Below are 12,445 nucleotides of genomic sequence, written 5' to 3'. Positions count from 1 at the left end.
AGGTGTATGTGAACGTATGACCCCAATATAAACTCCAATGCACCATGGTGAGGCTTTAACCTTCAGGGTTTACCTGTATGAAGGTAGGCGTCACTCAGAATATACCTGATCATATCTTTGTCTCTCTATACTGGCAGAGGCTGTAAACTCTTTGAACCTTTTTGACTCCTAAGACCAACCCAGTGCAAAGTGGAGGACAACTGTGGTCTCTGTAGCTGTAAATTAGCTTTGACCTATGACCCTTATTTGGGGAAGGTTAATGATAAGCAAAGCTGTTTCTGTGACCATGTGTCAGCTATTGATCATAACATTCAAACAAAACATTACACCTTACAGCATGCAAAGTGCAAGTACAAAATAAGAAAATAGCCATGTGCCATGAAGAGATATTCAACTTAAAACCGATATGCTATAAAAATAAATGACATTAAGTTGTGGTAACTCAAAGAAAGTCATTTTTTTCTTAAACCATCACTCACGCTTAAGTTGAACCCTGCTCTGGCATACATGGCTGTGTTCTTTAAATAATCCTGTTTCAGGGTTGAAGCTAAAGTCTGCAGCGACCCTTCAGGGCCGGAGTTTGATAGGAAAAGCGAAGATATCAACAGCTGTCGCATGTATAAAGTTCTATTTGTCTATGTAGCTTTTTCCAAAATGAAGTACGGTAACCCGAGCGAGCGAGTTTGGCCAACGCAACGTGTTTTCGTTCGATGATCTCATTGACCCCTGATGTAACTGGAAACGTCTCCTCTGTAGGAAAAGGTCTTATTTTTCATGAAATTCCCAATGCATTTTTCCATCAGCAATTCTCAGCCTGTTTGCGACGTCACTTGCCATTCTTCTGCAGGCCTTATCTGGTTGAACTCTGCTTAACCAGCACCACCACGCTATGTCTATGTAAACAGAGGACTTTCGATAGTTTTGGGTTTCAGTGCTAACACTGCATATGTGTTCAGACCTTACAAGATATTTCAGGAACTGGGAAAATGGCGAAATGTTTACGAAGAAATGTACAAATGAGAAAAGTCTTCATGTCGAGCAGCTGCATTGTGGATTGAAACTTAACTAACTTCTGGTTAGAGCCCAATTTATACTTCTGCGTCAGTTGTAGGCTGTAGCCTATGCATAGGTGCGAACCCTATGCCATAGCCTACTACTTAAGGGATTAAATTTATTTACTATGTACAAATGGATGTTTTTTACAGATGGATAAAATAAAATGTACTAAATTCACTTACCTTCTTTTTTCTTGCCACGGGTTTAGGGTTGTCTGGACTAGGGATGGCGAAAACGAAAAATTTTCTTGACCGGCCACCGAGCCTCATTAGCCGGTTGAAACCGGTTAACCGATAGGCCTATTAGTTTAAAATATGCTATGCTATTTAAAATAACAGCCATTTCTAGGTATGTGACAAAATGACGTAATACGCACGAGCGCTTTGTTCCCACGGCTGTGTTCCCAGCAGGTATTCAGCGCCAGACACGTTGGTGACTTAGGAAATCTGTCATATCTTTGCTTTGTGAATACCTCTAAAGCCCATATACTAGTGACATAAATTACTTCCTCACGTTGATTCTCACGTTCGAATTTCCAAGACAGCTGTCGTAAGAAGAAAGTTATAAGCGAAGCAAAATTTCTCTCGTGTTTGACATTGAAATCCTCTATGAAGGCGAGTATTTTTTTGTTTCAAACCAAATACTTTTTATAGAATATACATTTAACTTGAATTAGGTGAAGTTTGGGATTGATTGTAACATTCGCATGTGCTTTTTTAAGATCCGCAAGTGACGTTGTTGTCAAAAGCAGAATCGCCCATTCAATCATATTGGCTTCCAAAACTTCTCCGTTTTCATCAATTCGTGCAGTATTTTTCAAAGTAATCATACAGAACGAAGGATTAGACTCTCTAGATTACATTATTGGCATAATTTTGTCAAACATATAAATAAATACATGCATGCATTTATTGATTTATGAATGATAAATTACATAATCATCAATTAATGTATTAATAATATCTGACAATTTAAATTGCTCGCCAGCATTATTAGTCAATTAAGAAATATTAAAGAAACAATTTAATGTTTCTTTAATATATAAAAATACAGCAATTTTATTTGAGAGGGCTTTGATTTCATATGGAAAGATATGCGTGGATTGATGCTCTGGGTTTCATTAATTAGTGGTTAATCAAAAATAATAACATTTTTATATATCTTTTAAAAAGATGTCATCTTAATCTTGTTGGGCTTTTAATTAGGCTACCTACAATGTGGTGTTTGAATTATGCAAATAGACCAAGAAATGAGTTATGATATTTTAAAGTGTTTGGTCAAGCGGAAGAGGTCACAGTTTTTCATAGTTTTATTGTTTTAATTGGGTACAAAATGCCCCCTAATTTTCGAGATAAAAAATTCCATAACTTTCTTAATAATTATCCGATTTTAATAATTTAAAAACCATGTTAAAGTTCTTTTATATGATCTATCATATGGTTATAATTATATATGAATTTTCTAGTATTTATATTTTTTTGTCACATACCTACCATTTCGAGCCGCGCTTGCAATTTCGCAACTTGCATCTCTCTGCGCTCTGCCTCCGGCTCACACACACACACACAGACCTCACAACACTTTTTAAATCCCCTACAGCGCGAAACATAAGTCCCGCAAACGCGGCGCCGTGCTTAGTTTCGAAATAGTTTAGGTACTAGGTGATCGCGTTGAACTTGAAAATAAAGGCGTTTGTGAAGCTCATTTGAAAATTGCCGCGGCTCATTTAAGAAAATTGCCGCGGCTCATTTAAGAAAATGACAGCTCAGAAGAGACTGCGCTTTAGTTTGGGGTAGTAATAATAAAGACATAGGATGATCATCATCACCTTTTCTGTTACCACTGAAATATAGATGTAATGTATTTCCAAATCTAAACCCATCTTATGCGGAATGTTGCCTAATAGACTGCAACACGATAAAACCAATGGATTAAACGGGCACCTTCAGAATGTGTAAAAGACGCACCGGCCAAAGCAGGTCTCGCACTGTGTTTGTTCTAGAACAAATGCAGCAAAGATATTTAATGCTTGTATGAGGCATATAGGCCTACGCTGAGTTTTATTTATTTATGATGAGGTGCGTTCTAATTAACAATGCAATGCAAGTAAACGCGCCGTGCTGGCGCCTTCATGCACGGACCGGTAATTATATACTCTGCTATATTTGCTTTTTATTTATTAAATACATGCATTTGGTTGATGAAACATTTATTAAAATTAAGATACAATTTATACAAAACGAAATTCACTTTAAAGAAATGCTTTCTACAAAGCAAAACTTAATAAAGTGGTAAAAATCATGGCTGAGGATTTACAGAAACAAAACTTACTCTGCACTTTATACTGTTAGCCTAAAAGACATAAATGTTAATAATTTGGAACACAACCAGGAGAGACTTTAATTTTAATTATTTTATTGCTGTATTTTATTTACTATTCGAATAAAGGAATTTATCAAAAAATAGCCTGTAGCATTTACTTTTCGCAAACCTTGTGAGCATGCGAAACCAAACGCAGTGACCTCGCGCCAAATGTTTTTTTATTGGTTTATAAAGTACAAACAGACCAGTTATGAAAAACTGAGTGTGAGGGATTTGTTCACTTCACACAAAATGATCTTGGAAAGAAAGAGATGACTAACTGTAGTAGGGTTTAGTCCACTGTAATAGCCTAATTTACAGATCCCTTTTTTTAACCGACAACCGACAACTTTGACCGGTTAACGTTGATACGGTCAACCATCGGTCAAACGGTCATCGGTTAACATCCCTAGTCTGGACTTGACAGTCTTTCTCTTGGGGAGTTTGTATTTTCAACTGAAGTGCATTGTGTGGCCTAACAAAACAACGGTGTTTAGCAATTTTTACAATGTATTACATATTTTTATAACAGTGCTTGTTCGGGATCAGAGTTTAAACTGTGTTTTTCAAACAAGCACCTCCATACAAGAGCTACAATCTACAGAAACAATATTATTGTTATGAAAACGTCATGCCAGTCATTTAAGAGGGTCACAGTTCACGCTGGTTCATAGAGAGAACATACACAAACATCGGACCGAGCCCGTCTCCAGTAGACAGGGCTGTACGGTTCTGAGCACGTACGCATGACCGCCATCATAGAAACCACATTGACATTCATTCAAAATGAATCAGTAAAATTTCTAAGAATCGTTGATTACAGGACAATATAGAAAATTTGCACAAAAAAGTCGTTAACTATGACTTAAAATTTCTGTTGATTTAGCATTTTAGCAAATGTTTACATGGCACAAGATCCTTAAGATTATTTATTTCATTTTTGAATGAAAGTTGTTACTGAGTGCAAAAGCAAACACATCCTGCAGTCCACAATACCACCTTTTGTGTTACCCTCAGGGGTGTAACTTTAATACATCGGAAAGACAAATACATCACAAACTGGGATTAAGGTCACAAGAATCTGATCCAAAGTCAGCAAGAAGTGTATACGGAGAGTGTGGAGTGTTGAACGGCCAAATGGCTCTAAAAAACTGGCTTTGATTTATTTCAGACCCGCATCCTTCGGCTTACGCTATAAGCCGAGTCTTATGACCCGTAGCTTAGTGTTGTTGGATTGTAGGTGTTTCAGAAATGCTATGTCATTGGATTTCCCATGGTTCACTCTGTGCACACAACTGTGGAAACACACCCGTACTGCCACTCTCACCCCTACCTTCATTTTCTTGAGATGTAGAGCGTGTGCCTTGGGAACGGGAGAGTAATGTGACGTTCCGGCATTTTCTGTGTTTGTGTCGGCCTCCTGGGAACAGAACAATACGTTTAGATTTCCCATGACATCACCAGTACCCACCGACACCAAACCAAAGCAACAAAACTTGTGTGCATATGACCTTTATCTTCTGAAACTCAAACGTCAAGCTTATTGATGGTGGGCATAAGATGGTAGCCATAACCGAAACAAAACAAAACAAGGTCACTTGAACGCTAGGCTACAGCAAACCGACTGCCATGTGTTGATGTTTGAAGAATGCTTTTAATACTTTGGTGTGGGGAATATATATGAGCCGGATTTGATCACTTGGGGGCAGGATATCCTAGTCCCAGACTAAAATGCATGTTTGAGTTGCCTTAATTTTAAAAATATTTAGGACTGACATATCTTAACATATATCAGTGCCATTGTCAATCTTAACCCTGTCCGGGAAACCACCCCTTAAAGTCCACCAAGCAGTCTGGGTCAACACGAATGCTAACCACTGTTTTGATCAGTCATGCCCCTACTTAAAAGGGACATTCTACTTTTTCTGAAAATATGCTAATTTTTTCAGCTCCCCTAGAGTTAAGAATTTGATTCTTACCGTTTTGGAATCCATTCAGCTGATCTCCAGGTCTGGCGCTAGCACTTTTAGCATAACTTAGCACAATCCATTGAATCTGATTAGACCATTAGCATCACGCTAAAAAATAACTAAAGAGTTTCGATATTTTTCCTATTTAAAACTAAGACTAATGAAAAATTAAAAGTTGCGATTTTCTAGGCAGAAATGGTTAGGAACTATACTCTCAAACTGGCGTAATAATCAAGGACTTTGCTGATGTAACATGGCTGCAGCAGACGTAGTGATATCACACCCGAAAATAGTCCCCTTGGTTACTTTCAATAGCAGGGGATTATTTTCGGGCACTGCGTAATATCACTACGCCTGCTGCAGCCATGTTACGACAGCAAAGTCCTTGATTATTACGCCAGAATGAGAGTATAGTTCTTAGCCATATCTGTATAGAAAATCGCAACTTTTAATTTTCCGTCAGTCTTAGTACACGATGTAACTACAGAAGTGACATGTTTTAAATAGGAAAAATATCAAAACTCTTTAGTTATTTTTTAGCAAGATGCTAGTGGTCTAATCAGATTCAATGGATTGTGCTAAGCTATGCTAAAAGTGCTAGCGCCAGACATGGAGATCGGTTGAATGGATTCCAAAATGATAAAAATCAAATATTTAACTCTAGGGGAGCTGGAAAATTAGCATATTTTCAAAAAAGTGGAATGTCCCTTTAAGACTGAAGTATAGTTTGTTTTTTACGTGATCGTACATGCGTAGTATAAAGCGTAGTTTTTGTCTCATATGTGTACATATGGTCAACGCATGCACATTGCGACAAATTGCAATACTTCTCCTGGCCTACATACTATATACTCCTATACAAAGTACGCACGGTTACAAAAATCTGGCGGTGTGCACAACGTTTGCGCGTACTACTCTTGTGTACCCGTAAAAACTGAACCATACTTCAGGCTTTAATCACATCCTTAAATGTTTTTTTAACGGTTTAATAGCAAATTAGCAATAATTTGATATTAACAGTTGGGTTTGTTTTGCATTTGATACTGGATACCTTTATTTTTTTGGGTCAAAGGTTATTCGGTAATATATTTTTATATTTATTTTTCTTGACAGGACTAAAATGTAATGTCAACAGAAGGAAGGTGGAGTGAAAGTTCGTCATACTTGACAGGACTAAAACGTAAGTCAATACTCACTTTGACAACAATGATGTTTGAAATTTGTTCTTGGATCTCGGTTGCAGACTTGAAGACAGTGTTGCAATTCTGAATCAGCTTGGACATGATGTTATTACAGATATTTTGCTCTTGTATCCCGTCAAAACCAGATGACACACTGCAGGGAAAAGAACACACACACATTCTTTACAGGCCACAGTGCACATTTTAGGATGTGCTGCCAGATTACGAACTTAAATAATCATTTGGTGATACCAGGAAAAACGTGACCCTTTTTTCAGCCCTAACCAGCAGCAAGCAGTAAATATTCAGACTAGGGCTGTGCAATATTGAAGAGAAATGGAATATGTGTTAACACGGCAAATAATTCGATATTCAATAAAATAGTTCATTTTTTTATATCTATTTAAATTTATTTTTTAAATTATATTAACCAGCAGGAGCTCAGATGCAAAAGCGTCTAAATTTTCGAAATTATCAAAAATTTGATAATGATATATTAACCAAATTTTCGTGTCACGCATTATACGCACATCAAATTCATTCAGAAATAACGGTTTGTAAGATCTCATAAAAAATGCAAATTTATAAGAAAACATCTCAGATGCACTTTTCAGGGCTCCAGACTGCCCCCAAATGGTGGCATTTTTCCCCCAAAATTTGAGAGTGTGCCACTGAATTTTACATCCAGTTGCACATGTGCGACCAGTAAATTTGACCCTTTTTTCCAAAAGTGCACAATAAAATGTGACACTGAATTTGAAACAGCATGTTGTAATTTCTGCATCTATCATCAAGTATTTATTAGTAATACAGTGAAAATTAGTAGAAATGTGAATATTTGGTTAGCATGTTGATTTACGGTGTGTGCCCCTAAATTTTCTGGTTGCGCCCCTAAAATTTCAGTTGGGGGCCACTGTGCTCCTAGTGAAAAAAAGTTAGTCTGGAGCCCTGCTTTTCATCTGAGATATTCTTGTTTCTGGGAAAAGAAAGCATCACAACTGCTTCTGAAAGTAAACAGTCACACATAGCAATGTAAACAAACAAAAAATAAAATAAATACCACGCCTTTCATGCACAGTTGCACACACACGCATGTTCTAACTAACAACCACGTGTCAGATACTTATTATCCACATCAATCTAAAACTTTAACCATCCGTTACATTTTAAAGTATTTAAAATAAATAGCTAATTTATATCGCAAACCATTGCGATATGCACATTTATTGCTGTGTCCTCGCCCCCTAGATTACCCGGCATAACTTTGCATCATGCAAATGTTCCACTTGACGCATTTGAGGCAAATAGCGTACATTCGCGTTATTCACGTCTATTTGCATCTTTGACTTTGTAATAATCTACTCGTGCAGGATTATGGGGTGTACACACCAAATGCAAATTCAACTATTTGCGCAAATAGATTACAAACAAAGTCAATGCAATGATGCGTCTAGATACGAACAGACACAAAATCATGTGGAGCGATCCGAATGGCATGAATTTGGCGACGCGATTGCTGCAAAAGCATGCCCTGTTCACCTCAACCACGTCTTTGCGCAAGTTAAAAATATTTAACTCAAGCGAAAAATTAAATCCGGCAAGTAATCTAGAGCAAGGAACGCGATGCTTTGCGTTTGCTGTGTATGCAGCATTATATTTTTCTCTTTCTCTTCTGCTCACTATGGTAAAGTGTGTGTGAAGTCTGACACCAGCATCGCAATCATAGTTAGCTGCCTGTAGCCCATAAGGGCATCGCACACCGGCCGCGGCCACTCAGCGCCGCCCCGTTCTAAATCAACTGAACACATTGTTTTTTATGAGTATACGCACACCGGCGCCGCCAGGTGGCGCCTGTCCGCGCCTCCCAGCTGTGACTCAGGACGTTGTTCAAATCCCTGTCGCGCCACACAGCGCCATTCACATAGTTTAACATTAAATAACATCATATTTGTCCCAAATCATTAAGGATTAACATTGGCTGCTAACGTATATTTTGCATTTTGAAGTAGACGCTATCTGACGAAGCTCGCGCTATTTAATGTGCACTTCCGGTTTACAATACCTCCGAGTTCTGCTAGGCGCGACGCGGCGCTGAGCTGCGCGGCCGGTGTGCGATCCCCTATAGTGACTTGATATTAATTACTCGCAGGGAAGCGCATGGATTTGCAGACACACAAACAGGTGTGCAGGGAATAATAAAATGGATGGATTTGGAAACCGGAATTCATAACCATGTATTGGACCATGGAGGTCGTACGTATTCTCATTATATTGAGATTTGTGGCATCTCTAGTATTTTTACATAATAGTAAAAAAAAAGATTCAAAAAAGGCAGTATTTTCTCCTGAAAACCACAAGCAATACTGAGTTCTTACAAAACGTAAAAATTATATTCCTTGTCTTGAGGCTAGAGAGATATTGGTCTCATGATAAAGAGTCATAAACAGTACAGTAAACACTGCTACTGTAAAGGGTCACGGAGTGCTTTCCCGGCAGCTGTATTTGTGGTTTAATTATTTGTGACAAAGAGAACATGCTGTTCAGAGAAACAGGAGAGTTATGTGCCTATAACAGGCAATAGTTTTGTCACTTCTACCTCTGAAGTTACAATCATCACACGTTTACTCATGCGGAGCTGTCAAACGCACATGCTGAGGCGTCTGGGATTCCCTGGTTCTGGCCGGTTGATGTATAAATAGTGACGGTGCTATTTCTCTGTCAGCAGGCAGCTGGAAACGTACTTACAAGTGTCTGTAACCGGCCGCAATTGACTAACCAACACTTATAACTTGGCTATGTTGACTAAGTTAAAGGAACAGTTGACCTAAAAATTTATGTTATTTAATGCCTTCTGTGGATCACAAAAAGATAAAAAAAGTAGACTGACTGACAGCCTCTGTTCTTATTTACTTCAATAGCTGCGTTTCCATTAAACATTTGTGAAGGTACTTTATGAATTGAAATTTAGCATTATTTTCTAAATTTTCGACAAAAAACGTATACGAAATAACAGCGTTTCCATTAATCGATGTAATGTGACTAAAACATAATTTTGTTCGCTCGCGATAAGTCATTCCAAAAACCATGGTGACGGGTGTGTTTTACTTCATATGGTGATGTTCAGACCATCATACGAATGACATTAAACATACCGCACCATGTTTAAAGAATGATCATGTGACTTTTATACTAAAAGTCAAAAAACTGTTCCCATTGTAATTTTTATATTTAAAAATTGTTGTTTGAATTGCTTAAAAAAACACCTCACCGTAACGTAAAAACTTTTTGGGATATATGGGAGTTTTTGCGAAATTGCCTTGTTTCCATTGAGCGCATTTTCAGTTCGCCATTTCAATTTGCGCAATTTTAAGGGCAATGAATGAACATGCAACTAATGTGTGCATATTATAAAGTAACATTGACACTCATGACTAAAGCCTCTGTTCTTATTTACTTCAATAGCTGTGTTCCCATAAAATAATTGCACACAACTTTAGCGTTACTTTTTAAATGTCGACAAAAAATAGCCCAAAATGACTGCGTTTCCATTAACTGATGTTATGCCACTAAAACATAATTTTGTCAGCTTGGTATATATTTCTTGTTCGAATTGCCTGAAAAATCACCTCACCTGAACATAAAAACATTTTTGGGATATATGGGAGTTTTGCCATATATGGCGAAATTGCTGTTTGCATTGAGCGCATTTTTAATAGCTGCGTTCCCATTAAAAAATTGTGCAAAACTAAAACATAATTTGTCATTTTATATATATATATATATATATATATATTTCTTTGCCTGAAAAACCACCTTAACTGAACATAAAATATTTTTTTTTGCCATATATGGGAGTTTTTGCGAAATTGCCGTGTTTCCATTGAGTACATTTTTTGTTCGCTATTTCAATTTGCGCAATTTTAAGGGCAATGAAAATGCAGCAAATTTGCGCATATTATAAAGTAACATTGAGACTCATGACTAAAGCCTCTGTTCTTATTTACTTTAATAGCTGCGTTTTCATAAAAAATTGCACACAACTTTAGGTTTTTTTTTATTACTGATGTTATGCCACTAAAACAGAATTTTGTCAGCTTGGTATATATTTCTTGTTCGAATTGCCTGAAAAATCACCTCACCTAAACATAAAAACATTTTTGGGATATATGGGAGTTTTGCCATATATGGCGAAATTGCTGTTTGCATTGAGCGCATTTTTAATAGCTGCGTCCCATTAAAAAATTGTGCAAAACTAAAACATAATTTGTCATTTTATATATATATATATTTTTTTTTCTTTGCCTGAAAAACCACCTTAACTGAACATAAAATAATTTTTTGCAATATATGGGAGTTTTTGCGAAATTGCCGTGTTTCAATTGAGTAAATTTTTTGTTCGCTATTTCAATTTGCGCAATTTTAAGGGCAATGAAAATGCAGCTAATGTGTGCATATTATAAAGTAACATTGACACTCATGACTAAAGCCTCTGTTCTTATTTACTTTAATAGCTGCGTTTTCATAAAAAAATTGCACACAACATGTTATGCCACTAAAACATAATTTTGTCATTTTTTATTTCTTTGCCTGAAAACCACCTTAACTGAACAAAAAATTATTTTTTGCCATATATGGGAGTTTTGCGAAATTGCTGTGTTTCCATTGAGCAAATTTTCTGTTCACTATTTCAATTTGTGCAATTTTAAGGGCAATGAAAATGCTGCTAATGTATTATAAAGTAACATTGACACTCATGACTAAACTAGCCTCTGTTCTTATTTACTTTAATAGCTACTTCAGCGTTTTTTTTATTATTACTGATGTTATGCCACTAAAACAGAATTTTGTTTCTTTCACAATAAATCCAAAAACCATTCCGACGGGTGTATTCGACTTCATACAGTGCTGTGCAGACAGACATGCAAATGACATTAAACATACCGCACCATATTTAAAGAATGATCATGTGACTGTTATACAAAAAGTCAAAAACATTTCTATTGCAGTTTTGATATATATTTCTTGTTTGAATTGCCTGAAAAACCACCTCACCTGAACATAAAAACTTTTGGGGGATATATGGAAGTTTTTGCCATACTGTAAATGGCAAAATTGCTTTGTTTCCATTGAGTGCATTTTTAATAGCTGCGTTCCCATAAAAAAAATTGTGCAAAACAAAGCGTTATAAAAAAATGTCCGAAATGACTGCGTTTCCATTAAAAGATTTTATGCCACTAAAACATAATTTTTTTTAGTTTTTATATATATTTCTTGTTTGAATTGTCTGAAAAACCACCTCACCTGAATGTAAAAACTTTTTGCCATATATGGGAGTTTTTGCGAAATTGTCGTGTTTCCATTGAGCGCAATTTTAATTCACTATTTCAATTTGCGCAATTTTAAAGGCAATGGAAATGCAGCTAATGTGGGCATCTGTCCCTTTAAATAATTTATTGCGTTTTATCTTATTCTATACATTATACCACTGGTGGCACACAACATTTTTACAGCCAGTTTAAAATGTATCCATAGTTCCTTCTGTATAAAGGTTATCCTGAATTCGCGGTATGTATGTTGTATGTGCTGTAGGGGCAGATGGGGGGCTGTTATCCCTTAGGGCTTTTCACTTGTGAATAATCGGCCTAAGTGTTTTTGAGCCTGAAAATAACAACCTTGTAATTTACGACCATAGAAAGCATGCAAGAGATATTTCTGCGAATGCACATGGGCTGGGGGGCTCCACCTTGACTTTGGGCCCCCTCTACTGGAGTACACATTTTTTATTGCTGGAGCTTTAAAAGATATAACAGGCTTTATTAATGATTGATTTTTTAGTTTATGTGTGCAGATCATATAAATAGCCCGTTTGCATGCAGT

At 36.7% G+C, this 12,445-nt stretch overlaps 1 protein-coding gene across 8 annotated transcripts in view; it reads right to left on the bottom strand.

The window, feature by feature from the left end:
* The window catches only part of fam13a (family with sequence similarity 13 member A), a 57,847-nt gene that overhangs the window by 33,790 nt on the left and 11,612 nt on the right, over window positions 1-12,445 (bottom strand). For 7 of the 8 annotated variants that reach the window (XM_065295335.2, XM_065295341.2, XM_065295334.2 and 4 more), the window contains 4 exons: window positions 6,584-6,722; window positions 4,751-4,837; window positions 3,839-3,892; window positions 1,239-1,277 (listed from right to left, as the gene is read on the bottom strand). In XM_065295335.2, coding sequence (XP_065151407.2) covers window positions 1,239-1,277; window positions 3,839-3,892; window positions 4,751-4,837; window positions 6,584-6,722 — 319 coding nt within the window. The remainder of the gene's footprint in view (window positions 1-1,238; window positions 1,278-3,838; window positions 3,893-4,750; window positions 4,838-6,583; window positions 6,723-12,445) is intronic. The other variant, XM_065295339.2, reaches the window with a different exon arrangement.

Source organism: Paramisgurnus dabryanus, chromosome 4 (assembly GCF_030506205.2).
Source record: "Paramisgurnus dabryanus chromosome 4, PD_genome_1.1, whole genome shotgun sequence".
Lineage (NCBI taxonomy): Eukaryota > Metazoa > Chordata > Actinopteri > Cypriniformes > Cobitidae > Paramisgurnus > Paramisgurnus dabryanus.
The sequence above is the reverse complement of the archived record's forward strand: the minus strand, read 5'-3'. Positions and strand labels throughout refer to the sequence as shown.